This window comes from Marasmius oreades, chromosome 4, assembly GCF_018924745.1.
Source record: "Marasmius oreades isolate 03SP1 chromosome 4, whole genome shotgun sequence".
Classification (NCBI taxonomy): Eukaryota; Fungi; Basidiomycota; class Agaricomycetes; order Agaricales; family Marasmiaceae; genus Marasmius; species Marasmius oreades.
The window spans coordinates 2,745,929-2,773,862 of NC_057326.1; the positions used below are offsets into that span (position 1 = coordinate 2,745,929).

A 27,934-nucleotide genomic window follows, 5' to 3' on the forward strand; every position below is an offset into this window, starting at 1 on the left:
CAGTGTCGTACGATTTTCCAGGGCAGCCCTTGCGTGATTATACCTGATATACTTGGGGATTTTTGAATGGGAGACTGTGGTGAACGTCGACTCGATTTTTTTAAACGATAAATTCACAACATTCACAGAGGAATCTTTGGAGGTTATGTCATATGGCATCTAGCTGTAACTGGAGGGATAGCGACGTCAGGAGCATGGGTTTCCAAGGATTGATTAGACCGGATCAAACATGATAGAACCAATATTTAAAAGAACAACACACAAGGAGCAGAAAACTACTAGCCTCGTAAACAAATCGATAGGGTCTTAGTGAGATATTGTATCAACATGAACAAAAGGAATATATCAACCTGAAAGATGCGGTAAAGCGCGATAGCATTGGTATGTGCATTAACAGAGCTCAAGAGGGCAGGATAGTGGTGTAGGTGAGTGTGCAAGAGATGTAGATGGAGCTATGTGAACATGAAGATGGAAATGCAAGGAAGAATACAAGGTGAAGAATGTCAGCGACGATGCAGAGTAAATAGAAGCATGAATAGACATTTGCAGGAAAGAATGGACGCCGATGTTGAGTGAACTGACGTTAGCTATTCCTTATGAAGAGTGCGAAGGGGAAGACCGAGAAGTAAATGGACCAAGTAACTACCGGATAAGTTTTCCATAATCCAGTCGACTCTCAGCCTCGCGCTCATTCCTTTCCTTCTTGGGAAAAGCATTCCAGAACCGTAGGGTCTCGTCTCCCGCGCCTGTCACTATAGTCTCCCCGTCGGGAGACATGGCTAGATACAACACACGGTTGGTGTGACCAGTTAGCGAAGCAACCATATTGAGCGTTGGGTATTTCCATATACATATCTGATTCTGAGCAGTAGTAGAAGAAAATCCATGGGTCGAGACAAGTTCGTGTGACGTGAGAGACCATATGAGGTTGCAGACCTATCGAGGAATGCATCAGCAGAACATTTAGATTCAAGTAAAAAGCGGTGATACCTGACTACCAGTATCCAGTTCGTTAAGCATGGTTCCATTTACCGTGTTCCAAAATCGGATGTGTTTATCCTGGGTTCCTCCACCAGTTGCAAGCACGCCAGACACGTGGGGGTCCCATGCTAGGGCCTTGACCGCTGCGGTGTGTTCATGGAATTTCCATAAAGGCACATCTCCAGGCCCTGTACCATCCTCTGCTCCTGTAACTCCACCTAAAGCACGACCAGCATTTGGAGCCCCGGCTGCCTGAGCCCGTTTTGAGCCACGCAAATCCCAAACACAGACTTTGTTGTCATTCCCGCCGCTCGCCAGATTTGCAGTAGTGACACCGCCATCTCCGCTCCACTTGAGCCCACAAACCTCTTGTTTGTGACCCAAGCATCGCTTGAAAGGACGGGAGCTGGGGTCTCGTACATCTCGGTGATGTACCTGACGATCACGAGAGCCAGACGACAAGATGTAGGAATTCCACGAAAGGGCACCGATGCGCTGGAGGTGAGCTTGTTCGTAAGTCCTTTGAAGTTGAAGAGTGTGGGCATCGTAGACATGAAGTCTACCTGATAGGGTCCCTACTGCAAGCGTTGATCCCTGAAAACTATAAGTGTCAATAACTGCGTCACAGTGAAATGCACATAAAACGTACCTTTTGAACCCACGAGACTGAACTTATAGTGTCTCTCTGTTCTGCTAGGTCACAGAGTTTCGACACTTGTGCGTTGTGGGCGGTCCAAAGATACACGCACGAACCCAACCCGACTCCCAGAACATTCGTACTGGACCAATCTACGAGGTTCAAATAGAAGTCTTCCGCAAGTTCTGGAGCATCCAGAACACGATAAGGTGTCTTACAGACGCTACGTAACTGTCTGCGAGGGCTTTCGAGCAGTTGCCTACTCTGAGCCCTCACAGGGCTCATTGAATAGGCCTCATCAGTAGGAGTATCCAATCTCCTCGTCGGGGTGCTGGGTTGGGAGTGCGAGGGCGAGTTGTAGGCAAAAAGGCGCTTGCGAGTTGGAGTACTAGGGAGTATAGCGGTGGATGCTATAGGGCGTGTTGGGGAAGCGGGTCGATGAGGTGATGGGGGAGTGACTTCAGTGTGAAGGACAGATGTAAAAAGAGCGTTTGCTTGTTCTGTTGTACCGTACAAAGCTGATTGAGACGCTGGGAGAACTATAGCTGTTCATAAGGTTAAGACGTACCTTTAAGAGCGTCGGACTCTGAAGGAATGATTCTGCTCTTCTTCGAAGGAGTGGAAGGTTCACCTTGTTCCATGAGGTGGTAGGATGTTCGCATATCACCAGCGTCTCTCGATGGCACGAATCTGTCTCCATAATCTCTGTTTATTCTAGGAAGTTCAATTGGCGATTCTGAACCGCTGCTCTCGCTTGAGCCAGCCCCCGAGTCCAATGAGGGCGTCGATGATGGAGCAGACGAAAGTCCTCCAAAAATTGGGTTAATCCGGGGACAATTTCTTTTGAGCGACCGTTCGTCGGACTTCTGGTGCGACGCGCGCAAACGTTTGCCAAAAGGAGAATTTTTGAGGCCAGACATGGAGAAAGATGGGCGATGAAAGAGAGTTTTCAAGATACGACCATTTAGTGGTGATGATGGTCGAACGAGTTCAAGAGGCGCGTCTTGTTTGGTTCAACAATGGATTGTTTGGTTCGCTTACTGGATTTGGATGCTATATCGCCGGCTATGGCTTCAGGCGTTTATAAATTGAAATTTCGTGTTCTCCCTCAGTTTTCTTGCATCACGATGCTCGGGATTGGTAAATAAACTTGTTATCTACTGATCTGTGTATTCACTTTGAGGGAACTTTGAGGGAAGCTCTTATCGGCAGAAGATTGAAATCGTTGATCTAACCGTGGCGCTATCCTACCCAGTGTCCGGTAAAAATTAGCTGCAGCTTCCGCGCGTTTATTCGCAGCAGGCTCCAAGCTAGCCCGGAGTGATGCAAACTTTGATACTCAAAAGATTTGGCATTGACGTTGGCAACAGAAATTGGTCCCAACATGTTCGATGTGACAGGCACATAGGTTGATAATGCAGAGAAAAGGAGATCGTGATTAGGAAAATAGCTTTTCAAGCATTGCAATGTCATGGGAAGGACGGATGGGATAGAGTGGTTTTGCACCTAAGAACAGATTGGTAAATAATGAAAGGGGATAATGGGTGAACCTGGAATCCTGTGCGGCCTCATTATCAACCAGAGCTGAAGCTGCACTGTCCCCAATTTCATTATTGTAAAGTCCAGCCCAATCAAAGTCAATTAGCTTGACTTTCTCTTCAGAGTCAATGATGATGTTCGGTTCACGAAGGTCACCTAAGACATATCCCTTCTCATGCAGATTATTGAGAATCTGCCGAAGCTGCTCTGGAGCGTTATGGGGGAGCATGCTGAAGGCGGGTTCAACATAGTCCATCACCACCATCTGCATGTTGGTGGCCGGGGTTGGGCTCACACAGTTGGTATATCGTTCGGAGGGTTGTGGTGCCGTTGTTTGAGAGTTCTGGACAGACCTGCCAGGGAGAGCGCCATAAAAACGGAGCTGCGGAGCATGTCCCTGTGCCGCCAGAAATTCATGGACCTCTGCTCCATACCTTTCCACAAATTTGACGACTATTTTTTGCCCGGATGACTCTCTTCCTTCAATCTCTGCCAAATAGGTGACACACCGTGAGTCGTCTTCGAGAGCTCTGAGATATCTGAATATAAGTAGTTCTCCATTCTGAAAGAAGGAGTTAGGATAAGGAAAATTGCGAGGGTGGGGCTTGCTAGGATCGAATGGAGGTGCAGAGGTCTCTATATCAGTGTAGAAGTCCCGTAGCGTGCCCAAAGACTTAGAAAGGGCGTTAAACACGCGGGCGACATGATGTACACGTCGATCGTCGTGTGTAGTAGACGGCGCCAGCCATAACATATCTGTGAGACGTTGGACGATGAATCGATCTGTCAAAACACCGCCCAGAACGGTGAGCCACGGTCCCCCAATAGCGATCATAAAGACCGGACAGCAACAAGCATTGACTATTGTTTCGTGCTTCACACCATCATGGTCAGATAGGATTCAGAGCAAAACAAGCACAGCACTTACCGTAGGATCCTGGAATACTCGCCGCATCGAATTACCGGATTGGATAGTCAGATCACATCCTGCCTCTCCGAGGTTACATTTGAATTCTCCAATAAGCAACGAAAATTGGATATTGTCACCGAGCTCGACCATGGAAAGAGCGTCGGCGGAAGACATATCCAAGTTTGCTTCTGTGACGACATGCCCATCCAGAATAGCGGCAAGGAGGGTCCTAGTTTCAGCATTCCACTGAACTTCATTACCCGACTTAATTGTGGCCGCATGGACCATCAGACGAAGGACCTTCTCAAGAAAAGCAGGAGGTAAAGAGGTGGTGAACTCATTAGCATCATGTGTGAATTGTTGAAAGACGGTATGGAAGATATGGAGCGGCGGGGCAATGGTGGCTATGGAAGAGGGCGAGTGAAGGCCGTCATATATTGCTTTGTGCGCAACCGCTTGCGTCTTCAGATATTCCGAGGTTTTCGATCCCACAGAGGGAGATTTTACTTTCGTATTTCGTGCCTGGATATAACCTAGTGTATTTAATTGATTATCAAGATCGCAGCAGGAATGAACACAAAAGACGCACGTTCATTCTCACCAGCAAGCGGTCGAGTAACAGCCTCGTTATCCTCTGCACTGTAGCGGAGCGCTGCGCCTTCCCGAATTGCGACGACAACGTGTATAGCTGCATCGGGCAGTTTTCTTGAATCGCCCAATTTGCTTTCCAAAGTCACGAAATTCTGAATCCTCTCACCCACCTCCGTTGGTAAAGGAACGGTCTCAGTCGTAATGGTTTCAACACGCCCGCCATCAATGACCTTGAATTTAAGATAAAAAAACTGGCATCTAAAGATAACATAGATCTCACCTTGTAGAAAAATAGATCGCTTTGGTCAAGGACGAAACGAAGTTGCGATTGAATCGCTTTTGTGAATGTGCGTCGAACAGTACCATTGTTCACCTTCTGTTTATATTCCCCTATAGACAACTGGACGATGAAGTGATCATGGAGATTAGAGCCTGTGTGAATGATAGCACAGTTCAGCTCTACTGAAAGCTCCGTGCTCATTCCGGCGGCGCTTTATATTATCTTATAGTGAGCCGTGACTTCAACATCTAGAATATAGTGTAAGTCACGTGAATACGTGTTGACGCGAGTACGCGACTCTTTCTGAGCACCTTTCCCATTCACGACGACGACAACAACATCATGTCCGGAACGAAGACTAGCGAGTACAGATCGGGTCTTCGTACCGTCAAGCGGGATTTCTCGGATAACAAAGTCTCCCGAGAAGATCCAGTTCCGCCACCCATTAAACCCCAACCAACCTCGAACCGTATGAGATATATACAAGAGGCTCTTGCGTCAGTTTCGAATGGGAAGATTGTACAACCTCTTGAAGATTCGAAGAACGCAAACAAGAAGCGTCCTTCTGACTCGTCAGTTCTTTTCGATGACGACGTCAATGCCCCAGCCAAGAAGAAAAGAGAGTTTCCTGCGTCTTGGAAAGACGAAATTGCTACATCTAAGCGTATAGGGACATCGGGAAGGACAGCGAGTAGAGCGAAAGTGATTGAACTCCCGAATAGATCTACCACGAGAGGAAAGTCAACGAAGAAAATTCCAGGCGTGTTTTTGAGCAAAGAACAGTCACAAATACTGGAACTTGTAAAGCAGGGACTGAGTGTATTCTATACTGGGAGTGCAGGTGTGTCCTGATTACCTTTCTTGATCGTCTATCCTTCACTCAGCACGCATACATGTGCTGTAATATTCTTGTAGGGACCGGCAAGTCGGTCTTGCTTCGGGAAATTATCAAGTCTTTGAGACTTAAACATGGGAAGGCTCCAGATGCGGTGGCCATTACCGCGTCAACCGGTTCGCATCTACTCTTTAGCTGTGGGTTATCATGACGACTGAACATCTATCCAGGAATCGCTGCCTGTAACATCGGTGGTGTCACCATTCACTCCTTTGCTGGCATTGGGCTCGGGATCGAGTCTGCCCAAGAACTCGCAACGAAAGTCAGGAGAAATAAGAAGGCTTTGACTCGATGGCTTAGGACGAAAGTTCTTATTATTGATGAAGGTATTTGGCATTCAGCAGTTTGCTTGTGATTGTTCGAGAACTGAACCGCCTACTAGTCTCCATGGTTGACGGCGATCTTTTTGACAAATTATGCGACATTGGCAGCATATTGAGGAAGAATTCTCAGACGTTCGGAGGAATACAAGTCAGCGGAACTTCCATACCGCTATACGTTATATTGATCGTTGGGCCTTTCCAGGTTATCGTCACCGGCGACTTTTTCCAATTGCCACCCGTGGTAAAGGGCAGTGGCTCAGTAAAGTTTGCATTTGAAGCACAAAATTGGTCTAAAAGCATTCAAAGAACGTTCAACCTTACCAAAGTTTTCAGACAGACGGACCAGGGTGCGTATTTCTCTGCCGATGCGGAGTTTTCGACCTCAATAGATGATCGTCCACAGAGTTCGTTGACATGTTGAACGAGATGCGTTTTGGACGTTTGTCAGAGCAATCTATCAAGAAGTTCAGGAGCCTGTCCCGAGAAATCCACTATGATGACGGTTTGGGTCCAACGGAATTGTAAGAAATATCGTGCCTTTTGAAGTGTATTGAGACAGCAAACATCCCTTCCGCAGGTTCCCTCGACGTGAAGATGTGGATCGCTCTAATAGTACGCGGTTAAATCACTTAAAGGGGGAAGAAGAGATGCCGTACAAAGCTATTGATAACGGTGTCGCCGACCTGCAGCAAAGGGAGAAATTATTGAGCAATTTTATGGCGCCTCAACTCTTAGTTCTACGACAAGGTGCACAGGCAAGTGGCGCGTTCACGTTCTCGGATCGTCCAATAAAACCGACCTTCAGGTGATGTTGATCAAAAATCTTGACGAAACGCTTGTCAATGGCTCTATGGGACGTGTCATAGGATTCTGCGATCCTGCCGTATATAAAACGGAGAACGATGACACGTTCACAATCACAGGGGACAAACCAGAATCTTCCTCCAAACCATCCTCATCCAAGCCAACTGCAACTTCTCGCATCGGGCAAATGAGATATCCGGTCGTCGAATTTGTTGTGCCCAACGGAGGAAAGCGAGAAGTCATGGTCGTTCCGGAAGCTTTTAAAGTCGAGTTACCCAGTGGTGAAGTCCAAGCTTCCAGAACCCAGGTACGCGGACGCTGGCGTGCCTTTCACTGGACTTGCGACTGAAGATTATGTTTTACATGTAGTTCCCTTTAATCTTGGCTTGGGCGATGTCTATACATAAATCGCAGGGTCAGACGTTGGAAAGGGTCAAAGTTGATCTTGGAAAGGTGTTCGAGAAGGGTAAGTTCTTCTTTGTCACATCTCTTTTCACAAGCCATTCAGTATATCCTTGATTTAGGTCAAGCATATGTCGCACTCTCGCGAGCCACGTCTCTTGCCGGATTACAGGTCCTCAACTTCGACCCTAACAAAGTGAGGGAGATATTTATGTGCTTCCACATCGCTAACTCATCTGCTTTAGGTCAAAGCCCATCCCAAAGTTAAGGAATGGAGTACGACTCTAGAAACTATCCGTTGCGAGGAAACTGGCGATGAGGACGTAAGCTGGACATTGTAAAACGACGCTGCCTAGAACTCTTTATCATTGGACACACTATAACTTATATGCTCTTACATCATTTGACTCATTCATTCAAGCTCTCCCGTTTCTCGTGGTATGCGAGCGGGTACTGCACATTAACTGAGAGCATCTCGGTGTATTATTACCTACGTCCTATCACGGCTACATAAAGGAATTTTCTCGTCAAAATGACTCCAAAATTCGGATATTATCTGCCTAAGTCATCAAAGCCTAGCTTCATCCATGTTAGTTACTTACGCCGCCGGACGAAGCAAAAATTTTGGCCATAATGTCGCAGTGTCAAGGCTGGCAGCACCACTACTTCTCTGGGTTTTCGCCTGAACCCGCCTCAGCTCTCTCCATGACAGGGCGAGACGGGAAATTCGAAGGTTTCTCATCGATGAAGTATGGCGGCAATTTCAGTACTAGTGTCCATAATTGACGGCGATATACGGTATCGGCAACACTTGAGAAGTAACAATCAACCAATCGAGGAGTTCGGGTGAATCTTGCATATCCTGGTTGACGTTGGGTTTCGACCTGTGTGGTCGAAGTTTTAGTTGTCATCGTCACCGAATGTTGAATGAACCGGCGGTCTGTCTTTGAAGCGCGAAATTGGTCTATAAAACCATACAAAGCATATTCAATCTTACAAAAGGGCTCTAGATGAAAGGACCAAGGTGTGTATTTCTCTGCCGATAGTACCGTACTGGTTGGATCTTCAGATTCATTTCGAATGCCTGACAGAGTCTCCCAGCGAGAATTTCAGGAGCCTGTCCCGGGGAGTCCGTTATGACGAGGGTTTGGAAACAATAGAATCGTAGGAGTACCTGGCTCTGAGACTCGTCCAACCCGGCCCCGAGATCTATCAAGATGTTGATGGTTCGCAATCATCCCGTATGCTTCCCTCAACGTGAAGACGACCGTTCTATCATTTATGATCTGAGTGGAGAGGAGTGTTTTATCAAGGCTATTGGCGGCGGCGTTGCTGATTTGGAGTGGAAAAAAGGGAGAAAAAGTTACTGAGTGACTTTATGATAACCCAGCTTTACGTTCTGAGGAAAAGTGCCCAGGTAAGCGACGTACCGACTTTCACCTTGAAATGCCCATGAACGACCTTCAACTTCACATGTTGACCAATGGTTCGCCTGTGGCTTTGTAGAACGTGTCTGTGGTCCCGCTGTTTACGGAAAGCGAGGGTGCCATCGCTCGGAGAGCCCAGTTGTCGAATGGATCTTAAGCTTCCTGCAGAGGCGGAGGAAGACGAGAGATTATGGTGGTCCCGGCAGGTTTCATTGAAGTCGATTCAGAGTTGGGTAAAGCGTAGGCTATCTGTGACCTACATACATGCTCGTCATCGTCATATAGGACCGGAACGGGGGTCTATAGAGAAGATGTTATCCGGCGAGGTTACGTTTCCTTGCTCCGCATGCGGGCTTAGCGGACCGACGTTGGTGCCAAATAAACGCTCCAAAAAATATATATTTCAGGTTTGAGTCGTTGTCGCATCTCTTCACAGGCCGCTCTTTCCATTTTCGATCAAGGTCAAGCTTATACGGGGCTCTTGCGAGACTGCAGGACCTTCATTTCGACCTCAACAATGTTTCAAGCGGTCACAATTTCACCCAAAATCATAGAGTAATATATGACCTTAGAAACCATTCGTCCTGAAGAAAGCGGTGATGAGGATTAGGGATAGTGTAAGATGCATGTAGGGATGTACCCGCTGGGACGCTTTACCACTCGACTCATCATTCATATAAACGCGTTTCTATCTGCGCACATGAAGCGTTTCCTATAACTAACGCTCATCAGACCAATCAAATGAAAGTTTAGTCCAAAGTCCAAAAACTATCCTTTTCATATTCGGAATGATCGAAGTACAAACGGCTCATATATAGATTTGAAGATTGACTTTACCCCACAACGGGCACGTCAGTGACATCGTCGGGATCATCACCCTCATCCTCTTCATCATCATCATCCTCCTCCTCATCTTCATCTTCATCTTCCTCACTTTCACTTTCATTAAAGGTTAGTGAGATGTACTCATCGCCCAGCTGGGCATCATTAGCGGTCAGAGGAAGTATACTGTCTTCACCTTCAGTCCCAGTCAAAGAACCAGAAGAGGCGGATAAAGTGGACGTTGAAGTTGCTACTGCTGATTCCGATGACGGCTTCCTGTTGCGATTTGCTCGAATCACATGAGGAAGTTTGCATCCTTTTGTTGAACAGGCACCCTTCTCAGCAAAGTCGGGACACTCGCGAACATGCTGCTTATCGCAATCGAGACCTTTTTCGCAATATCCAAGGACCGCAAAGTCACGGCAGACCCCACGCCGCGGTCCAACATTGACATGCGGGAACAAGCAAATCGGTCGTGTACAGCGACCTTTGTTGAGAAAATGCAAACAGAGGGGTGTGCGTTCGGGAGTTGGATCGTGCGAGAGGTTGCAGGTATCGTCACTATTGGGGCAATTGTCTTGTAGGAAATTCCAGCAGATGGCGACTTTGGACGGATCATGCTGATACATGCAAGTAAGGCCATGGGTGCAAGAACCTAAAACAAGGCAGCGGAAAGAAAGACAAAGGATTGAAAGGTGAATATCATTCAGAGTGACTGTCTCTGGGTTGATTCGTTGGTCGATTGAAGACGGCGCACCTGTCGTTGAGAATCGCGGACATTGCTTGTTCAGCGCTTTCATCTTCTTGTTGATACGTCGAGCTCTGTTCACGTTTGTTAGATTTAAAAATGTGCCCGAATCCATTAACCGGACGGACTGATAAGGTCTTCGACCATTCGTCAGAGTCATGTTGCGATTTTTAGCTCCGCGCCGCCCACGTGAAGAATGTGGTTTGTAGGCACGACTTGCTGGTACGAGATGTCCTGACTTCCTTGTGTATTGAGATTGAACAGCCGAACTTGAGGGTGGAATGGTAGGTGTCGGCTTCGGAACTAGATAAATAGTCGGGACTGTCGAGGTAATGTTGATTGAGACAGTAGAACTCACGGTCTTTCCTCACCAACGAACGGCGGGAAGACGAAAAAGCCACACCATTTAATACAACCTCTTTCGGTTTAGTGGAAAAAGGCGGAGGTTGAGAATAAGCTGAAGTGAGTTTGGAAGGGCCGGGGGTTGGACGGGTGTATGTATTATTCGGGTTGAGGTTGGGGTTGATGTAGGTATTTTTTCGATATGGGTTCGCTGTTGGCTGGGTAGAGACGGAGGACTTGTGCTTATTAATGGTCGCTGTGAGGAGATGTGAGCAACTTGATGGATCATGGGCGAGAAAAATACCTGTTAGCCTTTCGATTTCGCTCTTCAGCTGGGCTTCCGAAGACATGGCGGGACGATGACAGGTTGTATTTGTTATTGTCACGCGTCACTCTTGACAACGGTGAAGTTCGGCAAGAGTCGGCAACCTGACTGTCCGTTCCCTGCGAAAAATTCTCACTCTTCCCCAGCTCTTCCCCCTCTTATCCAGTCGGTCAACTGTCTTGTCTCCTGAAGTAACGACAAAGGACGTCATTACACTTTGACCCTCGACTTTACAGTCCTCACACTCTTTTCTTTTACACTCCTTCGGAAACACACTTAAGAAGACACACAATGAACGCCCACAACATTAACAACGTCGTTCATCGTCGAAATTTCCAAAATATCAAGGTCTCTGGCCAAGGTGGACGAATGTATCTGAAACGGGATCCGGGCAACCCCGAAGGAGGTCTCGAAAATTTAAAACAGCTGAAGGGAGATGTTGCCGATACATCGACTGCACCGCCAGGAGCTGGCCAAGCTGACCGAACTAGCCCTCCTCCTACTGACACCAGTCAAAGCTCACCTACGAAAAATCCCCCTAAAACTCAGGGTACGGTCTTTAACCTCAATTTCTCTCATCTTTCGCCGTTTTAATCAGGTTATTGTGGATGCAGGAGAAACGACAGGACTTGGGACAATAGAAACGACCAAGCACTCTTCATCAATCCAGCTTGTCCCACCGATTGTCCCACCCACCGCTTCTCCGAGCACGAGTTTGTCCAGTACGACGCCCACGCAAAGGACTACATCAACGAGTAGTTTAAGAACCACTTTGAACAGTCAACTAATAAGCACACCGACGACCTCAAGTTCTTTGAGCTCTCCCTCTGTCAGTCTCACATGATAAAAATAAAAACTTTGTCCTTGTTGACGAACCTTGGTAACATAGACCTCGTCGACGCCTTTGATCATCACAACCCCACGCAACACGGTTCCCAATCGGTCAACTTCAACTTCAACTGAAATACATTTCGCTTCGCCCACTCCAAGCATTCCCGCTGGAAGCACAGCTGATTCAAACACCGCCAAGACGCCGAGCGGAAGTTCTAGGTCAGTAGCATGTTCCGTTCCCCGAATCTACGCAGCTCTTCAATGAGCGCGAATGGCATCGCGGAGGCCCTGAGCTCTGTTTATATTGTTTCCCGGCCATCATTCAAACCATATTGACATCCACATGTAGCACGGGTGCCATCGTCGGGGGTGTTATGGGTGGTATCGCTGGTATTGCAGTCATTTGTTTCTTGGTCGCATTCATCGTTGTAAGTGCCTCTTACTGGTGTGTGATGGGTTAACTAATTATTACCAGCGACGCGTCCGTAACCGCCGTAATGAAGAAGACCACTTTAGTGCTGCTCATTTCCGTCGCAGTGCAGCACTTCTTGATGACGAATTCACTCCTGACGGAAGACTTCAACGAGGTAATTCCGTTGGGTCTAATCGAGCCGGTTACGGATCTATGGGAGGTGAGCCGTACACGTTTAAATCGTTTGTGGATATTCATTGACATGAACTGGCTTTATAGGCGGTAATTATGCTGATGGTGAACGTTCTCTTCGGCCGCCGACCATGATTGAAAGACACATGGCCAACGTCCCCACCTCTGGTGGTCTTCCGCCACCAATGCCAGCTTTCAACTACAATCAGCAATACGGCTATGACGGTCAAGGATATGGTCAGGGTACGCTTGTCAATTCATCCGCTTCTGTGTATTTCTCAAAACGTCGTACATGTATCAGGCTATGACCAAGGCTACAATGCTGGCTTCCAACCTGGAGACGTAATGCCTGCAAACATTCCACCCGAAAGTTATGGATATAGCGGAGAACCTGCATACCTGAACCGCAAACAATCTATGAGCTCCAGCGGTCATGGCCACGGCGGATATGCTGACCTGCAGAGGAACCCAAGCATGAACGCTGGCTACGCCGATCTACAGAGAAATCCTTCTGTTGGTAACGGATATGGCGGCGGATATGCTGTTGGAGAGGCTGCGTCTCCACCTATGCCCATGATGAGCCCTCCACCTCCCGTCGCCAATGTCAGTAGCTCTGCCATTACTTCTGATATCTCGACGTCCCAAGCTAGCGCTCTGGCTGCTGCTGCTGCTGCTGCTGCCAAGTGAGTGTTTTTTACTCTATCCCTGATATCTTTATTAACGACTCGACAGAGCTGGTAGCCACCCCGTTTCCAAGCAAGAAGCGGCGGCGGCTCCACCTGCTACACGCCCATACACGGTGTATGAAGCCGATGATGCGTATGGAGGCATGTAAGGGATTCAGGTCTGTCTTACCATCTGTTGAGTGATTCTTTCGCCACTCATGTTTCTGTTTTCGGTCCATAGGACATCACAACTATCTCGCACCCCAGGATTGACTGCGTTGTACACTCCCCCCCTTGGATATTTGTATCGCTTTTCTTTGTATCATTCCTCGTTCGCTCATTCGGTGGTGTTTGTGTTTGACATTCCCCTGCTGCCAGCTTTGTCTTAGTCTTTATTTATTTATGTTCATCCTTCACGCACATATCTCGGTGTTTGTTTGTCAGTTATGTTTGTTTGGTTAACTGTTGTTCTTTCCACTTCTTCACGGGTTCACGAGTCCCATACCCATGGGTAGTGATTTGGTCTGTTCAAAACTTCGCATACGACCTTGTTTTTTCCAAAGTTTGTCCTCGTGTACGACTTTTGGCCTGAACCTATGTCCTCTACTAGCTTTATCCGTGGTTGTTCTACATTATTACTTCCCTCGTCTACTTGGTCAGGTTACCCGATACCCTTTACAATTCCAGCCCGCGTTTTTCTTCTTAATCTTTTCTTTTACTCTTTTTCGAATCAAACAATGTGTCATTGAAGTGTTATTAGATCATTGTGGTGTGATTGCTCCAGTTGTGAAGTGAGGCGAACAACCCTCAGATCACAACGAAGACCAAAATATTTTAACACAGGTGACTGCACGCATATAAGAATGCAGTTTCTTCGTACACCGATTTATTTATGTGTAAATCAAACGAAATCTACCGACAGCAGTGTACAGGCATGATCGCTCGTGTCCGAAGTATACAAAAATCCCTGGCAAGTCCCATTCGTCAATTAAACCATAAACTTCAGTGCATATTCTGAAACATAACGACCACGACTTCCGATCCACCAGGTCCACATTCAGAGTTCGCGATACCGCGCAACTTTCAATAGGCGGGCATGATGCTTCGCCTTTTGTTAACCATCACGAAACCATTTGGGACGAAAGAGGCACGTTGCGATTTGCGTGTAGCGATAGTCATCGTCTTCCATGCGCGAACGATTCCACGTTCAATACGCCTGGCATAGGATGTTCGGATGAGGTAGCTTGAAGGGAGGTATAAGAAACACAGTCTTTGGAATTTGGGCGTACAAGGAACTCACGACTGATTTTCAGAGTCGGGAGAGGAAGAGCGGAAAACGGTGATAGACATAACTAGATGCGATGATTGTAGTACAGTTGAGGGTGTTGTAATTGATGCTCAAGAGAAGTCGAGGAATAAGGAAAGAATTTAGTTGGTGCTCGAGCCTGCTGAGCGTAGTAGGGTATAAAGTTGTTGGGGGTATAAATCAGAGTGGGTTGATCTTGCAGACAAGTCCTTGAGGATTTATAAATGCCAGACAGAACAATAACAGCTTGACAATGACAGAACGCACATTGTCTTTTCAAGCATGCAATCAGGAACGAAGTTGTCGGGAGGGGCGGCCCGACGCCAAAGTACCCTTTATACATCAGCCAATGATCAGCTGATCATGTATTTGCAAGTAAATTACTCTCGCATTGGCGAATGGATGTCTTTTCGTTCGTGATAAGTTACTTATTCGTGTTCATATTACGCGCTTTACCTTGAAGTCTCCATAGAGCCCCATTTCTCCTGCCAGCAATATGTCAGAAAACACCGTGTGGATAATTCCACCGGTTCTAATGCCATATAATTCCCCTCTGGCGCTGGGAACTCAACAGCTCTGGTCGCGATGATGCTATGGTTACTACTGTGACAGTTGTGAGGCGTGTGCGTTGAATCTACTGTCTGTGGTCGTACGTAGCGCCGGCAATCCAGCGCATGACGAGTGTATATCAAAGCGGGCGATGACTGTGATTCAACCTGAACCACCCAAGTCCGCTCTCCCCTCATTCCTCTAGGTGCCCAGGAGCATCTCTCTCTTCTCCGGCTGGCCGAAGCAATGTCATCTTTTCGATATCCGACCATTACTCGCAGTGGACGGGTGGACGTTAAAAAAACCAGTTTAGGGTTGAATTGGAAAGGGTGGAAAGAAAGATGGCTGGTCCTCAAATCTAGAACGCTCATTGCCTATAAAGATGTGAGTGTTGATATGTACCATCATCAGTTGTTGCTGATATCAGTCAGGCGAACGAGGTCGAGATCTCCTTTTACATTCCTCTCAATACGTTGAAGCGGCTGGAACACCGAGGTCAACGATGTGTGTTACTCGTGACTCGAGGTTCTCAGTACTACCTGTCGTTTGACAGCAACAGTCAGTTGGTTGGCTGGTGTAGCGATATCCAGGATCTGAGTACCAGTGGTTTCCCGGAAGACCTTTTCCCGTCACCAACAGATGACTTGGAACAGAGCATTGTAGATCAGATTATAGAGGAGTACTGGGTGCGTAATTCATCTTCTCGCTTCGTCTGCTGTTCCATTGATGATCGACCAGAGCCCAACTTCGGATTCTTCGCTGGACAATATCTACCCATGGGACACGAACCCGAGATCTGAAATCACAGAGAAACCACCTGCGAAACAAGTGGGTATATTTGTATCCCTTGCACCATGCCAAGCACTCACAAGGAGGAAGGTGAAGCTCCAAGTTGAACAGCGCGTCCTCATCCGAAAAGCTATATCTCTCCTTTGTCACTCTATGGAACCACGCTTGTTGAGAATAAGTGACCCTGGGGGCACAAAAGCTTTCGATCTGGTCGAACTCCGTCTCAGAGCTCTTCTTAGGCTCAAAAGAAGATGGAAGAAACAAATAACCCAAGACGAATTAGATGCAGAAGAAATGCATGCCTTCTCGGAAGCTCTCGTCGACGGTTATGTCCTGTGCCAGTAAGTCGTGTATCATCACTGATTTACCTTTGATCTGACTACGCCTGTTCATATGTGAAGACTATTCAATACACTGCATTCAAGTCCCATTATTCGTCCTGATATTCGAGACACAGTCAATGTTGCGAAATTTCGGTCTCAGTGCGCTGATTGTGGACTATCTCCCAAGGATATCTTTTTCTCCGGTGACATCGAGGAAGCGTCTCCCGAGTCTTTGACCCGAGTTGCACAAACAATCACTGCCTTGGTGAAGGTGGTAGGGGATACTTCGTCACGCATCGCCACACGAAACGCTCTTGTGAAGTTTTCGGACAATGATGGTCCCTCTGGGAGTCCTGGAGCTGATATATCTATTGTTGAGATTTGGGTAGACAGATTTATTGCGACTCGATTGGAGAAGCCAAGTTTACGGTTCGACTCCGAAAGTGAATTCGCACCCGCTTCTAGGATTCATAGGATGGGATTGAAGGGTACGACCACCGGCGCAGCCATGGTGATGTGCTTCTCTTCCGCTTTCATCACCATCTCGCTCATGGATGTATTCCTCATCAGAAACCCAAGGTTTGACATTCCGAGTCCGTCGTTCTATTTTATTTACTGAATCGACGTTGTCGACGTCTTTCAGATCTACCAGGTATTCACCGGCGCTTCGTGGTTGCTTTACACTCTAATTGCCATTGTAGAACCTTTTTGGTCTCGTCGCTGACATTGTAGCGCAGTCTACTTATCGACAAAGTACCAGGTGACTCGCAACTCATCTGCCTTGCTTAGTGACGCTGATCAGGTAATGATTGTCAGCTTGAAAAGAGCCCTGGACAACCTCTACCGTTTTATGTCATGTCTGGATTCTATTTCAAGCCTTGTTGAAAGTCGCCAGTACCGCCTCAGATTACTCCAGGTATTATGCCCAGACAACCCCTTCCTGGGAGGCGACTCACTTTGTGTTATGCAGATATCGGCCGAATTCAAACTCGAACCGACAGATAATAGAAGACTTCGGGATGCTCTGCGGAAAGATGATCAATATATCGCAGAGTTTCTGGCAACAACTCTTGAATCTGATGGTTGCTCTGAAGTTTTTTTGGGTCTGCAGGGAGAAGATGCGCAGAACTGCGTTGATTTGATTCAAGACGTAGGTTCATTGACCATCGCCATCGCCATCACTGATCTATCATGATGCTGGGTACTGACTGCTGTATCCATTGTCTCAATAGATTCTCGATAAGGCTTCACCTTCCGATACTGGACTGTTCAATGCCAAAGAACCTGAAAAGGATGGCACGGACTTCAAACACCATGCAAAGCGTCTACTTGTCAAGCTGTCAGAATCCCAAGGTATCTTGCCCGCTTGTTTATTCATCAAAGGCGTGGGACAGCGAGACTCGGAAGCATTCTATGGAGGTACTTTCGGCGATATCTACCGAGCGAGGTATTGCAACGAAGATGTTGCTTTGAAGCGAATCAGGGTCTTTCAGAATACGACGGACCGACACAAGATAATTCGAGTGAGTGGACACAGTCAGCCGGTTCGTGAATTTGATTTAACGGATTATTTTTTATTTCTACAGGGTCTTTGTCGTGAAGGTCTGCTGTGGCGAACTCTGAAGCATCCCTACGTTTTACCCTTCCGCGGGATGGATGCAGAAACGTTCCCTTCTTTGCTGTGTATAGTATCGCCCTGGATGAAGAACGGAACGATGCTAAAACACTTACGGGAGAATGGGCACGTAGATGTCGAAAAAAGAGTATGGTTTCACCTTTGTGGCGATCTCCATTTTTTGATGCGCTATTCCTTGCAGATATTTGAGATTGCTCAGGGCCTTGCATATCTTCACTCACAGCACATCATTCATGGCGACCTCCGTGGGGTAAGGTTTCTGCGTCAGCAAACGGAACGCTTCTCATACGTCGAATGTTTTACAGTCCAATATCTTGGTTGACGACGAGTGGCATGCACGCCTAGCTGATTTTGGGCTAGCTGTCTTTTCCGACGCTACCGTAGGCACCAATTCATCACATCATGCAGGTTCCGTTCGATGGATGGCACCCGAGTTGCACCACCCGCAGTCATTCGGATTGAAGTACTTCCGGAGAACTTTCGCTAGTGACGTTTATTCGTTCGCTTGTGTTTGTGTCGAGGTACAGTACATTATTCAAATTGCTGACGCGCTTGCGGCTGACGGTTCCATTCATTCCATAATTTCCATTAGCTGTACACCGGAAAGCCCCCTTTCGCTGACATCCCCCACGACCCTGCTGCCCTATTGCAAGTGATGGCGGGGAACAGGCCAAGCAGGCCGTCCCGTCCCAAATCACAATCGGGTTCAGGGGAGAATCGGGCTGTTATGCCAGATTACCTGTGGGACCTTGTCCAACTGTGCTGGAGTCACAACCGTGCGCAACGACCCTGTATGACAAAGGTTGTGGCTCTTATGCAGGCTGGAAATGCAGAGTTGGTCCCTGTAGTGAGTGTCTCGTTTTCCTCCGCACGAGTTACGAACCTAATAAGCCGGTTTCAGGAGCCGCCTCCCTCGGAAATTTTTGACATGGACGTTTCGTTACACGGATTAGCCCTATCGGGCAAGCCGGGACTGGTCAGAGGTCGCAAAGGAGTGAGACGGACCAAGGGCAGTCGCTCCTTTTGATTTCGCATTTTACACGTTCATCCTCTTTCTTCATAATTCATGTTACCTTGTTTCTTCAGTTGCACTTCCCTCTCGCACACACTATCCATGCATTATTGTCATTCTTTGTATTCGTTTTCGTTCGACAATCTGTATTATTGGACGGTTTATAAGACAACAGTGTTTTGTTAGTCATGAATGGTATAGGTTTACAAACATGCATAAGCCGATTGAAAGAGTGTCGTTCCCGCTATGACGTGTGGGCGTATGTGTACGTCCCCGGATATTCATAACTCTACTCTGGCCCGCCAATCACTGCCGTTAATCTAATGAACGGAAGACAGAAATAAAAATATACTGAACCCGATGATTCGGAAGATAAGTATGTCGGAGGTTAGCTAATTTGGAATTAACCTAGATGCGGCTAGTAAGTTTCCTTCAGTGGCCACTGAATATTGCCTAGTGCGCTCGCTAGCTGCAAAACTTACTCGACCCACAAGTCAACGGTCTGTCTGTGTGTCTCCAAGAGGCTATAACCACGTACGAGAATATGCGTTACTTCAAACGTCTCCATGATTCGATGGCTCACCAGGTATAGTTTGTTTTTCCGAATCGGAGCTATCCAATATGAACCACCTATACTTTGCGGTGTCTTCCTTTCGCTTGCCTATCGATCGCGACATGGGTATCGAGATAATTAGTTGAACGTGAGCTCCTGGCGAGTCGACGGCCGTGGAACAATCGCCCTTCTCCCGGAATGGTTTCCGTACTAACGGCCAAGATCCTGGAGTGACTTACGAAAAGGGTCCTTTGGAGCTTCCCAAGGTAGTGCGGGAAGAAAAAAGTAAACGATACTCTGGTGCCGAAAACACCCGCTCTGATTGAATTGACGTTCGCGGACCGCAAAACGTTGGCGAAAAGGTCACAAGCGCGACTTTACCAGATCCAACGTCTTCGTACGCACATGCATTCTATTTGGATGGGTCACTTGGTGGCCTTTTGTTTTCGCAACTGGTGCAGGAGGCCTCTATCGTGATCCGCCGATGATGCTGATTGGGGTGGTGGCTTTCAAGAAGAACAACCACGCAGCGGGAGTCCTGGAAGAAAAATAACTTATCAGGTACCATCCCGACTCTCAACATGAGACAATCTCGGTTAACAGGTAGATTACCTCACACCCCGTACTGAGTGGCTTCGCTTTCGTGGGTGATCGGGATCAAGAAGGACCGCTTAGCGTGGTATCCAATTTCACGGTCGACTTGTTTAAATATCCGACGGAATGTTTACATTCTGTACAATTCCCCCACATATTTCTCCATGACTTTCACATCGAACACCGATAGCTCAGTAGGATGTTTTGGTCGCCTTTTCAAGCGTCGGAAAGCGGGTACGCGTCCTCGGGCAGCTACATCCCCCTCTTCCCTCTCCTCTCCGAGCAGTAGTGAGAGTAAGACTGAAAAGGTGCGTCGTGGTTTATATCTGATGACCCTCGCTCAACGTCCCCAATCTCTAGTTCGACAAAAACCAATGCTTTTGTCCAACCTGTGACTTCTCGTTCGCTGAAGAAACCGCTTGGTGGCCCTCTGAATCGAAAGCATCATTACCTCCCTACGAGTCTCACTTCGTGCAGGATAACCTCTCGGGAGCCCCGTATATTAACCACACACTCGGAATACTTGAACGCAAACTCCGGGACCTCAGCATGCAACTCCACGGTGAATATCTTTGCAAATAAGTTGATTGTGCAAATCATTCGGATCCTGATATGTTCCCTTCCTCCACCCAGAGCATCCCGAAACTCAATTCCAAGAAAAGTGAATCTAGATCAACCTCCGTCAATCCAAAGTCTCGCCCCTGATCGTTTGGCCTCTAGGTTTGCTCATGATCTATTGACTTCTTTCATGGAGGATCATGGGTTCAAGGTTTCAAAACAATACCTGGGTCTTTCTACCGCCTGGAGAGCAGAATACACCCACGGTAAAGGCGGAAGGGTGATGGGAATTAATTCAGGTCAGTCCACGCACTACTACTTGCCAATGCGGGCTTCGAATGCTGACGTGAATATACAATCGTTTCACAGAGATGGATGCATTAACTGGCCTAGGCCATGCCTGCGGTCACAATCTCATCGCAATTAGCGGGTGTGGGGTGGCGATTGCACTGAAGGCGGCTCTAGAAGCTACCAATACACCGGGGAAGATAATTCTGTTGGGCACTCCAGGTGAATGTAACTGTTCGAAGAGGCATCATTACCATGCTAACATCTTGAATCCAGCTGAAGAAACAGGTGGAGGAAAGATTATTCTACTCGAGCGTGGTGGATACGATGAGATGGATATGTGTATCATGTACGGTTTCAGAGACGTGACTTGAATCGGCAGTCGGAGCTTAGACTCACCCTTAGGTCACATCCTGGCCCCGGGCCCTCTCATTCCTTTGACGTGGGATCTACCAATGCTATGCAAAACATCGAAATCGAGTATTTTGGGAAAAGGTATGGCTTCTTCGGAAAAATTAATCGACAAGGTCACTCAAATTCCTGCCAGCGCACACGCAGGAGCTGCACCATGGTAATTGTTCTCTGAACTTTATAGTGTGTTCCCTGGGTTGATCACAGATTCTAGGGAAGGAACGAACGCACTTGACGCGGCTTTTCTGGCGTATTCGAGTATTTCCGTACTTCGGCAACAAATGAAGCCCGGCTACCGTGTCCACGGTGTCATTCAAGGAAAAGACTGGCTTCCGAATGGTGTGCCTTCCTCATTAATCATAGTCCCAAGTGTATTCCTTTCGCTCATCCCCGCTATGTGCGCATGTCAACAGTTATTCCAGACTATGCAAAATTGAAGTGGATAGTCCGAGCACCGACTCACACGGAACTTCAAGTCCTTGCGGAGAAAATCTTGAACTGCTTCAGGTAGGATAGCAATGTGTGTTCTGACGTCATTCACTCAAAGTCATACCCTTTAACAGAGCTGCAGCTTTAGCAACTTCCTGTGAGATGACGATCAAAACAGACGCACCCTACTATGAATTGAACCAGAACCCCGCCCTTTGTGAGTTGTGAAAAACAACCTCCGTCTGTCCCCGCTGATTGATGTTCAGCGAAACAATTTGAAACCGTTATTAAGGACCAGTACCGGATGGAAACAACTTGCCGGGGCTCCACAGCATCCACAGACTTTGTAAGATCCTTTTCCCCTCCCGAACTCGATGAGTAACGCTTACTTAGTCTTTTCATTCATGAAATGTAGGGAAATGTTTGTCATCGTACGCATCGCCCCCCTCCTTAAAACCATGATTCAACATTGACTCATTCGTGCTCTATCAGGGATACCATCACTGCATCCAATGTATGGTACGACTCAGCCCCTTCTCATCGGCGTTTAAAGCAAATACTTATGATAGTTTTGACAGCGATACCCACCGAGCCCAACGGGGGAAACCACACACCTGCTTTTGCCCGCTCAGCAGCGACCGAAGAAGCGCATGAAGCTACTATGATTGTGACTAATGCACTCGCACTTACTGCTTTCCGTGCAATGCGCGACGAGGCATTCTTCCAAGAAGTCAGTATACCCCCTTTCGTTGTTTTTTTTGGAGGGTTCCCTCCGTCTATTCGGTTCAATTCTCATTTATCACCCTCTTGTTCCCAGGTTATACAATCCTTCAATGCATAAGGCATCGTAATCGTGAACACTATGGTCCGCTTATCACCGTCCGCAAGTCACCTCCTTCAGCAATTTTCTTCATTTCATGGAACATTGTATCGATACTTTTCAGCATTGGTCAATCTGGTTTATGATAGTGGAGTGTAGTTATTACGACTCCATCTGTATTTCTATGATATGTTGAACAGCCCCCCCCCCCCCCCGCTCTCCACCAGGAAAATGTAACTGTACTTCTTCTCCCGCAGCTGTCTGATGCAGGGAAAACCCGGCGATGAGATACGTTACCGTACCAAGACGAAGGTGAAGGCGTGGATGTAGTTAGTGATTGATTTTGTCTATACCTCAGACTTCGAAGATACATATAGCTAACGAATAACTGAAGTGATATGAGTCGACCGTAGATGCAGAGGGTACCTCCAAAAGATTATGAGTGACTAGCGATGGAACAGTAAGGTAATGCTGTAATCGTCCAAACAGATCGGAACGAGGTGGGTAAAGATGTGAAATGGAAAGGCATGGAAGAAACCGTAAGAATAATACTTCGACAGATGATCCGGTTTACGAGACACATAGCGTTTGGTCTAGGGAAACCCCTGTGTCTGGTGATACACAACGCTATGTATGTCGAAAAACAATGCTTATGAAGACGTCGTCGTCGGTTTCTCGCCCTGTTCTTCGGGCTTATCTGAGGAGGCTTGCTGTTGTTGCTCTCTTTCCTTGGTCTGACGGAGCATCTCTTCTCTCTTTGCCTTCGCAGCCTTAATAGCAGTTTGCTTATTCTTGGGGTGCGCAGCTTCCGCGACCATTCTGATCGAGAGAAGGTAGTCAGTCGTGAAGTTGCACGAGCCAGATTAAGCACTCACCGCTCCAGTTCTCGACGTTCCTCGTCAGACTCATCGGGAACAGTAGATTTGAATATTGCCCCGATAAGCAGTAAACCCTATCGAAAGATGTTATTGTACTGCATCCGGGACCTGAAGAAGAGTGACGTACTCTAGCTCTGTTCACCAGAACGGTATCAGACGTGCCTGGCTGCTTGAGCACGTTTTCGACTACTTCTCTTAACACCTGAGTCACTTCGAGACGAGCTCCTCTCCACGATGCCAGCATTATCTGTCAAGAAACGAAATGTACTTCTTCAACGCGGAAATAAAGGGTACAATGGTTGAGTTCCATACCTTTCCAGTTACATCCATTTCCAATGCGCGAAGTTCTTCCTCTGCCAGCTCACCCTTGGCTTGCAGTTTTTCCATTTCAAGCATCATATCCCGCACACTCAAACTGTCAATTTACTTTCTTCAGTCTCTGTATGATGGAGAGTTACGAAGGTCACCCACGCGCTCCCGATGACACCCCACACATCCTTCGCCAGGGTTCCTTTTTCCTTGAGACGGGAGAAGAACCCAGGTCTATCAGAACCATTAACTAGCTGATTTGAGCGTCTGAGAAGGATTCGCACTTACATCCCCAAAAATTTCCTTGATTTGAGGAACGACGTAGCCTTCATCATGTAGATATTACCAATAGTATGCAGCAGCTCCACACCAAAGCTCTCCAACTTCAGATCTTCGGCCTCTCGCTTTATCTTGGCTTCGAATGCCATCGTTTCCGGGTCATCCTTATCTCCGGGATGGCTTGCCTCCACGAAAGGTCGCAATCGCTCAATCATCTTCTGCGTCAAAGTGGCTACACGTGCTTCCATAACCTTCCGTCTCTCTTTCTCCTGCTCTCTAAGCTTCTCTTTCCTTTTCCTGGCTACCTCCTTCTCTCGTTCCATCCTTTCTCGCTCCTTCTCCCGTTCCTTATCTCTGCTCTCCTTCGAGCTAGAGTGTGACGGGGAAGGCGGTGTGGTGTCCTTTACTTGTTCGCCATGCACAACGAGCGATGACTGGGTACTCGGATTCGAAGTGGCATCCGGTCGAGCAGACGTCGTACCGGAAGTTGTTTCAGTTATTGGCGGGGGCTGCCCGTTCGGTTCTGATGTGGGTGGCGGTGTCGATGGTGTTGTGCTTGTCGCTGTTACACCCGTCTGAGTAGCTCCAGCCGCCACAGTCGGTGTCGACGGGCCCTCTCCGTTGAGTTGTTTCTCAAGCTCAGCTTTCTCCTCATCTGTCATCATGGCCGTAGCTGCCGTGGTCATGTCCTTCATAATGGAGATTTCTCCGACCTGACGATGAATTATAGAGGTATGAACATCCTTTGAATCGGATCCACACTGGTGTACTCACGTAGTCGACAAACCTCTCACCACCAAACACATTCGCGAAGAAACCTGCCGCATCCTCTATGTTGATTCCACCCTCCTTGTCTACCATCGACCTTCCCTTTTTATCGTAAATCGTTCGTAGATTCTATGCGCATACAAGGCAAGTGAGTATCAGGCCAACGTGTTCGAGAACGGGCTACCGACTGGGTCTGATAATACTTGGTATGCTTTACTGCAAGAGTGTAAGTTCAGATGAAATTCACGACAAGAGACCACATGCCTAATTTCCTTGAATTTTTCTTCTGCATCGGTAGAGGGATTCTTGTCCGGGTGATACTGTAGAACAGACATAATAGATTCACTTTTTCCGAAATTCAACGGAATGTCATAAGTAGCCCATACTTTCATTGCCTGTTTCCTATACGCCTTTTTTAATGTGCTATCATCAGCATCGACAGGTACTCCGAGCTAAGCCAAAGCCAAAAAGTAAAACGGTCAGAATCCAATTGCAAAATGAGACAGATTAAAATCACGAGATCATAGTATTCCGTTTCTACAGGAGTCATGTTTTGAGGAGTAATCAAGCAAGAGAGAACCTGGAGGTGAATTGGAGATGAAGCAGAACGGTGAAGAAAATGAGCGGTGGTCGTTAACGTTCACCGACAGTCAACACGAGCGATGAAAAATCAAAGGCGCAGCTGAGCGCTGTTGACGCACTGCCGCGGCACGTTATGTGACGTCACGCGGCTCTTGCCCAACTAACACAGAAACCACGTCGACAAACGGGGTTGGTTAGTTTCTGCTGAAGAAACTGTGTCATCCCTACGCCAATCAAGCTCCTCAGTCAACCACGACTCCTTCACATCATCCAACACAAGCTTCAAAATTCTTCCCTCGAGGTCCCATTGCTGGCTCCGAGTCGAACGAATCTACGTCTGCCAGCCAATCATGTGTCCTCAATACTCCCCCTCGATGGTCATGCCGAAACCGGGCTAGACGGAAGTTTCATGTAGGTGCAAGTCTTCCGCTCTGAGTTTAGTTTATTGCTTACGTCGCCCCCCGGCGTTCACCACCAGGTTCACATAAATATCGGGCACATTATGTCGCGCTCGTTTCCTATCAAAGATGCAGGCTCGAACTTTCCTTCTGCTTCTGCAACTTGCAGGGCTGGGTCGATGCTTACTACGAGACGATCTTCAAGCAGCGGGAGTAACGGCATTCTATCCCGGAGGTTCTGGGTACGATGCAGCCAGCCAAACCTGTCAGTGCCATTCGTAGTAGTCTCGAGAACAGTGCATTCTCTAACGCCCTTCCTAGTTAACCGCAGATATACTTTCAAACCTGCTGCCGTCGCATTCCCCACCAGCTCCCGACAAGTCTCAGACGCTGTCAAAGCTGGCGCTGTAAACAATCTGAAGGTAGTGGCTCGAAGTGGAGGGGTACGTCCTTTACTCTTCCTCATTTATACCTTCCACTCATACATGCCGTTATCATTCAGCATAACTATATCGCGAATGGGCTCGGAGGCAAAGATGGTTCATTAGTCCTGGACTTGAGCCAATTGAAGAAAATCACGTTCGATTCAGCAACTAACACGGCTCTGATTGAACCCGGAAACAGACTTGGAGATATCGCCTTGGCTTTGAATGAACACGGACGAGCGATACCTCACGGAAGGTGTACGTATGTTGGCGTAGGCGGACACGCAGGTCAGCAAGATTGGTCATCTGCGAAGCCATGAACTAGGCTAACGTTTACATCGTTCATCAGCGGGAGGAGGCTTTGGTTTTATTTCACGAATGTGGGGTCTGAATCTCGATGTTGTCAAGGCCGCAGAGATAGTTCTTCCCAATGGAACTATCACCACTGTATCTTCGGATCAGAACCCAGACTTATATTGGGTAGGCTATAATCGTTTCCTCTTTTTTCTCTACCTCTGAATTGAAATATGTGGCAGGGAATCCGAGGCGCCGCATCATCGTTCGGTATCATCACTGCGCTCACATTCACTACCTATCCGGTTCCCACTTCATCCGTAATCTTTCGATACGGCTGGGTGTTTGATATCGACGGTGCCACAAATGCATTTGAATCTTTCCAGAACTTTGTCGACAAGGGGATTCCTGCAGAACTTGGAGGCGAGCTGGTCATCACGCGAGGACCGTCCACTGGTCGAGTCGGTGTTGAATTTTTTGGCGCATACTGGGGACCTCTCAGTTCTTTCAACGCGACTGTAGCTCCTTACCTCGCAACCCAACCGAGTCCTACCAGTCAGACCATAAGTAGTGGTAACTGGCTAGAGGGATTAGAGGTCTTGTTGTATGGCGCGTTGAACACAAGTACCGCACCCGACCCATTGGATACATTCTATGCAAAATCGATAATGTCGCCCGAAGCTGAGCCTATCACGAAGGATGCCGCTCGATCATTTTTCACTTATCTTGCAAACGAGGGATTCGCATCGAACACCGTAAGTCATGAGTACCTCCTCGTCTCCGTCTCCGAGCAATAGGTTCATAGTTCATATGATTATCAGAGCTGGTTCGTTGAGATAGAGTTATACGGAGGCAGCAATTCTGCTATCAACCGGGTACCTTTTGACGCGACTGCTTTCGCGCACAGGGATACTCGGTTCAATTTCCAACTTTACGCCTCGTCGTCGAATAGCGCTCCTCCATACCCAGCCTCTGGTTTTACGTTTGTCGATGGAATGGCTTCGAGTATAATCTCAGAAATGCCGCACGATTGGGATTATGGGTTAGTCTATACATTAACTCTTTGGTTGTCTTGGTTCTGATCATCGTCTTCCACAAAAGCGCTTATATCAACTACCCGGATGATAGACTGCAGGATTGTGAGTATTGTCAATGGCGTCCTGTTTCTTCTGACGACTGATACGCCTACAGGGGAGAGACTCTACTATGGCGCGCATTGGTCTCGGCTTACGGCTTTGAAACGATCTGTAGATCCCCAGGATGTTTACGGCTTCCCCCTTTCTGTTGAGGAGTAAGTGCAAGTGTTGGTATCTGCCGAGTTTTAAATAGACTGTAGACGGAATAGAATTCTCATCGATAGAACGTGTACTTGTTGTCAATGAAGGTATGCTCTCTGAAGCATCAGAGGTTCAACTTGTAGCCCCCTAAACGTCAACTTATCACAATCCGAATGAGTTCACCTTTCCTGTTCATCGTGTTTTGTTCACCCTGGCTTCGGATGTTATTTCCAACCACTCAGGGAACTTAGGAACGCCAAGTCGATATGTAGAAGGTATATATCTATTTCGGATGGTGTGAGGCTTGTGGGAGCACATGTAATGATTGGG

At 47.5% G+C, this 27,934-nt stretch overlaps 9 protein-coding genes across 10 annotated transcripts; 4 read left to right on the top strand and 5 right to left on the bottom strand.

Moving 5' to 3' along the window:
- Positions 1–196: 196 nt before the first annotated feature.
- Positions 197–2,619, bottom strand: E1B28_007695 (uncharacterized protein). Its single transcript, XM_043152459.1, has 4 exons — positions 2,187–2,619; positions 1,631–2,118; positions 991–1,575; positions 197–936 (listed from the first exon to the last, which is right to left on the bottom strand). Exons 1-4 carry the CDS (start codon positions 2,536–2,538, stop codon positions 643–645), a joined length of 1,719 nt encoding a protein of 572 aa, XP_043010545.1. The 5' UTR covers positions 2,539–2,619; the 3' UTR covers positions 197–642.
- A 349-nt stretch (positions 2,620–2,968) lies between these two features.
- E1B28_007696 (uncharacterized protein) lies at positions 2,969–5,178 on the bottom strand. Its single transcript, XM_043152460.1, has 4 exons — positions 4,939–5,178; positions 4,657–4,888; positions 4,086–4,600; positions 2,969–4,031 (listed from the first exon to the last, which is right to left on the bottom strand). The coding sequence occupies exons 1-4, from the start codon at positions 5,137–5,139 to the stop codon at positions 3,057–3,059; spliced, it is 1,923 nt and encodes a 640-aa protein (XP_043010546.1). The 5' UTR covers positions 5,140–5,178; the 3' UTR covers positions 2,969–3,056.
- Positions 5,179–9,531: 4,353 nt separating this feature from the next.
- Positions 9,532–11,067, bottom strand: E1B28_007697 (uncharacterized protein). Of its 2 annotated transcripts, XM_043152461.1 has the most exons (5): positions 11,006–11,067; positions 10,718–10,957; positions 10,488–10,662; positions 10,369–10,433; positions 9,532–10,266 (listed from the first exon to the last, which is right to left on the bottom strand). In XM_043152461.1, the coding sequence occupies exons 1-5, from the start codon at positions 11,049–11,051 to the stop codon at positions 9,623–9,625; spliced, it is 1,170 nt and encodes a 389-aa protein (XP_043010547.1). In that variant the 5' UTR covers positions 11,052–11,067; the 3' UTR covers positions 9,532–9,622. The 2 variants fall into 2 exon arrangements, with proteins under 2 accessions (XP_043010547.1, XP_043010548.1); XM_043152462.1 differs by having other exon boundaries at positions 9,532–10,957.
- A 73-nt stretch (positions 11,068–11,140) lies between these two features.
- Positions 11,141–13,882, top strand: E1B28_007698 (uncharacterized protein). The gene is made up of 9 exons (XM_043152463.1): positions 11,141–11,576; positions 11,641–11,855; positions 11,916–12,076; positions 12,207–12,285; positions 12,333–12,489; positions 12,549–12,704; positions 12,763–13,144; positions 13,194–13,305; positions 13,368–13,882. Exons 1-8 carry the CDS (start codon positions 11,318–11,320, stop codon positions 13,294–13,296), a joined length of 1,512 nt encoding a protein of 503 aa, XP_043010549.1. The 5' UTR covers positions 11,141–11,317; the 3' UTR covers positions 13,297–13,305; positions 13,368–13,882.
- An 86-nt stretch (positions 13,883–13,968) lies between these two features.
- E1B28_007699 (uncharacterized protein) lies at positions 13,969–14,735 on the bottom strand. Its single transcript, XM_043152464.1, has 3 exons — positions 14,700–14,735; positions 14,427–14,641; positions 13,969–14,369 (listed from the first exon to the last, which is right to left on the bottom strand). The coding sequence occupies exons 2-3, from the start codon at positions 14,474–14,476 to the stop codon at positions 14,210–14,212; spliced, it is 210 nt and encodes a 69-aa protein (XP_043010550.1). The 5' UTR covers positions 14,477–14,641; positions 14,700–14,735; the 3' UTR covers positions 13,969–14,209.
- A 492-nt stretch (positions 14,736–15,227) lies between these two features.
- Positions 15,228–18,756, top strand: E1B28_007700 (uncharacterized protein; the record flags this gene model as incomplete). The annotated part of the gene is made up of 16 exons (XM_043152465.1): positions 15,228–15,365; positions 15,413–15,667; positions 15,720–15,809; positions 15,861–16,111; positions 16,172–16,604; positions 16,664–16,672; positions 16,737–16,745; positions 16,795–16,853; positions 16,910–17,009; positions 17,064–17,243; positions 17,326–17,616; positions 17,680–17,856; positions 17,911–17,979; positions 18,035–18,250; positions 18,322–18,576; positions 18,631–18,756. 16 exons carry the CDS (start codon positions 15,228–15,230, stop codon positions 18,754–18,756), a joined length of 2,658 nt encoding a protein of 885 aa, XP_043010551.1.
- Positions 18,757–20,052: 1,296 nt separating this feature from the next.
- On the top strand, positions 20,053–22,415 carry E1B28_007701 (uncharacterized protein; the record flags this gene model as incomplete). Its single annotated transcript, XM_043152466.1, has 16 exons — positions 20,053–20,196; positions 20,249–20,450; positions 20,522–20,549; positions 20,609–20,745; positions 20,816–20,956; positions 21,011–21,083; positions 21,140–21,229; positions 21,282–21,305; positions 21,360–21,484; positions 21,559–21,652; positions 21,709–21,791; positions 21,841–21,920; positions 21,990–22,005; positions 22,067–22,093; positions 22,153–22,304; positions 22,392–22,415. The coding sequence occupies 16 exons, from the start codon at positions 20,053–20,055 to the stop codon at positions 22,413–22,415; spliced, it is 1,440 nt and encodes a 479-aa protein (XP_043010552.1).
- A 179-nt stretch (positions 22,416–22,594) lies between these two features.
- Positions 22,595–25,304, bottom strand: E1B28_007702 (uncharacterized protein). The gene is made up of 11 exons (XM_043152467.1): positions 25,146–25,304; positions 25,015–25,080; positions 24,893–24,948; positions 24,817–24,844; positions 24,635–24,757; positions 23,870–24,573; positions 23,744–23,815; positions 23,585–23,687; positions 23,400–23,519; positions 23,270–23,346; positions 22,595–23,213 (listed from the first exon to the last, which is right to left on the bottom strand). The coding sequence occupies exons 1-11, from the start codon at positions 25,176–25,178 to the stop codon at positions 23,045–23,047; spliced, it is 1,551 nt and encodes a 516-aa protein (XP_043010553.1). The 5' UTR covers positions 25,179–25,304; the 3' UTR covers positions 22,595–23,044.
- Positions 25,305–25,354: 50 nt separating this feature from the next.
- On the top strand, positions 25,355–27,752 carry E1B28_007703 (uncharacterized protein). Its single transcript, XM_043152468.1, has 9 exons — positions 25,355–25,621; positions 25,689–25,873; positions 25,930–26,051; positions 26,111–26,321; positions 26,383–26,513; positions 26,570–27,082; positions 27,149–27,369; positions 27,429–27,466; positions 27,519–27,752. The coding sequence occupies exons 2-9, from the start codon at positions 25,738–25,740 to the stop codon at positions 27,620–27,622; spliced, it is 1,476 nt and encodes a 491-aa protein (XP_043010554.1). The 5' UTR covers positions 25,355–25,621; positions 25,689–25,737; the 3' UTR covers positions 27,623–27,752.
- The last annotated feature ends 182 nt before the right edge of the window (positions 27,753–27,934 follow it).

Coding starts and splice junctions, on each gene's coding strand:
- E1B28_007695 (XM_043152459.1), bottom strand. CDS start 2,538: ATGTCTGGCCTCAAAAATTCTCCTTTTGGCAAACGTTTGCGCGCGTCG. Junction 2,119..2,186: donor AGAGTCCGACGCTCTTAAAG/GTACGTCTTAAC, acceptor ACGGTACAACAG/AACAAGCAAACGCTCTTTTT. Junction 937..990: donor AACTGGATACTGGTAGTCAG/GTATCACCGCTT, acceptor ATTCCTCGATAG/GTCTGCAACCTCATATGGTC.
- E1B28_007696 (XM_043152460.1), bottom strand. CDS start 5,139: ATGAGCACGGAGCTTTCAGTAGAGCTGAACTGTGCTATCATTCACACA. Junction 4,889..4,938: donor GCGATCTATTTTTCTACAAG/GTGAGATCTATG, acceptor CTTAAATTCAAG/GTCATTGATGGCGGGCGTGT. Junction 4,032..4,085: donor GAGTATTCCAGGATCCTACG/GTAAGTGCTGTG, acceptor GATGGTGTGAAG/CACGAAACAATAGTCAATGC.
- E1B28_007697 (XM_043152461.1), bottom strand. CDS start 11,051: ATGTCTTCGGAAGCCCAGCTGAAGAGCGAAATCGAAAGGCTAACAG. Junction 10,958..11,005: donor CGAAATCGAAAGGCTAACAG/GTATTTTTCTCG, acceptor ATCTCCTCACAG/CGACCATTAATAAGCACAAG. Junction 10,663..10,717: donor TTCGTTGGTGAGGAAAGACC/GTGAGTTCTACT, acceptor CTATTTATCTAG/TTCCGAAGCCGACACCTACC.
- E1B28_007698 (XM_043152463.1), top strand. CDS start 11,318: ATGAACGCCCACAACATTAACAACGTCGTTCATCGTCGAAATTTCCAA. Junction 11,577..11,640: donor AAATCCCCCTAAAACTCAGG/GTACGGTCTTTA, acceptor TTGTGGATGCAG/GAGAAACGACAGGACTTGGG. Junction 13,145..13,193: donor GCTGCTGCTGCTGCTGCCAA/GTGAGTGTTTTT, acceptor ACGACTCGACAG/AGCTGGTAGCCACCCCGTTT.
- E1B28_007699 (XM_043152464.1), bottom strand. CDS start 14,476: ATGTCTATCACCGTTTTCCGCTCTTCCTCTCCCGACTCTGAAAATCAG. Junction 14,370..14,426: donor CCCGACTCTGAAAATCAGTC/GTGAGTTCCTTG, acceptor CCTCCCTTCAAG/CTACCTCATCCGAACATCCT.
- E1B28_007702 (XM_043152467.1), bottom strand. CDS start 25,178: ATGACTCCTGTAGAAACGGAATACTATGATCTC. Junction 23,816..23,869: donor TCAAGGAAATTTTTGGGGAT/GTAAGTGCGAAT, acceptor TGGTTCTGATAG/ACCTGGGTTCTTCTCCCGTC. Junction 23,688..23,743: donor TGGGGTGTCATCGGGAGCGC/GTGGGTGACCTT, acceptor GTAAATTGACAG/TTTGAGTGTGCGGGATATGA.
- E1B28_007703 (XM_043152468.1), top strand. CDS start 25,738: ATGCAGGCTCGAACTTTCCTTCTGCTTCTGCAACTTGCAGGGCTGGGT. Junction 25,874..25,929: donor CGATGCAGCCAGCCAAACCT/GTCAGTGCCATT, acceptor CGCCCTTCCTAG/TTAACCGCAGATATACTTTC. Junction 27,083..27,148: donor AGGGATTCGCATCGAACACC/GTAAGTCATGAG, acceptor TATGATTATCAG/AGCTGGTTCGTTGAGATAGA.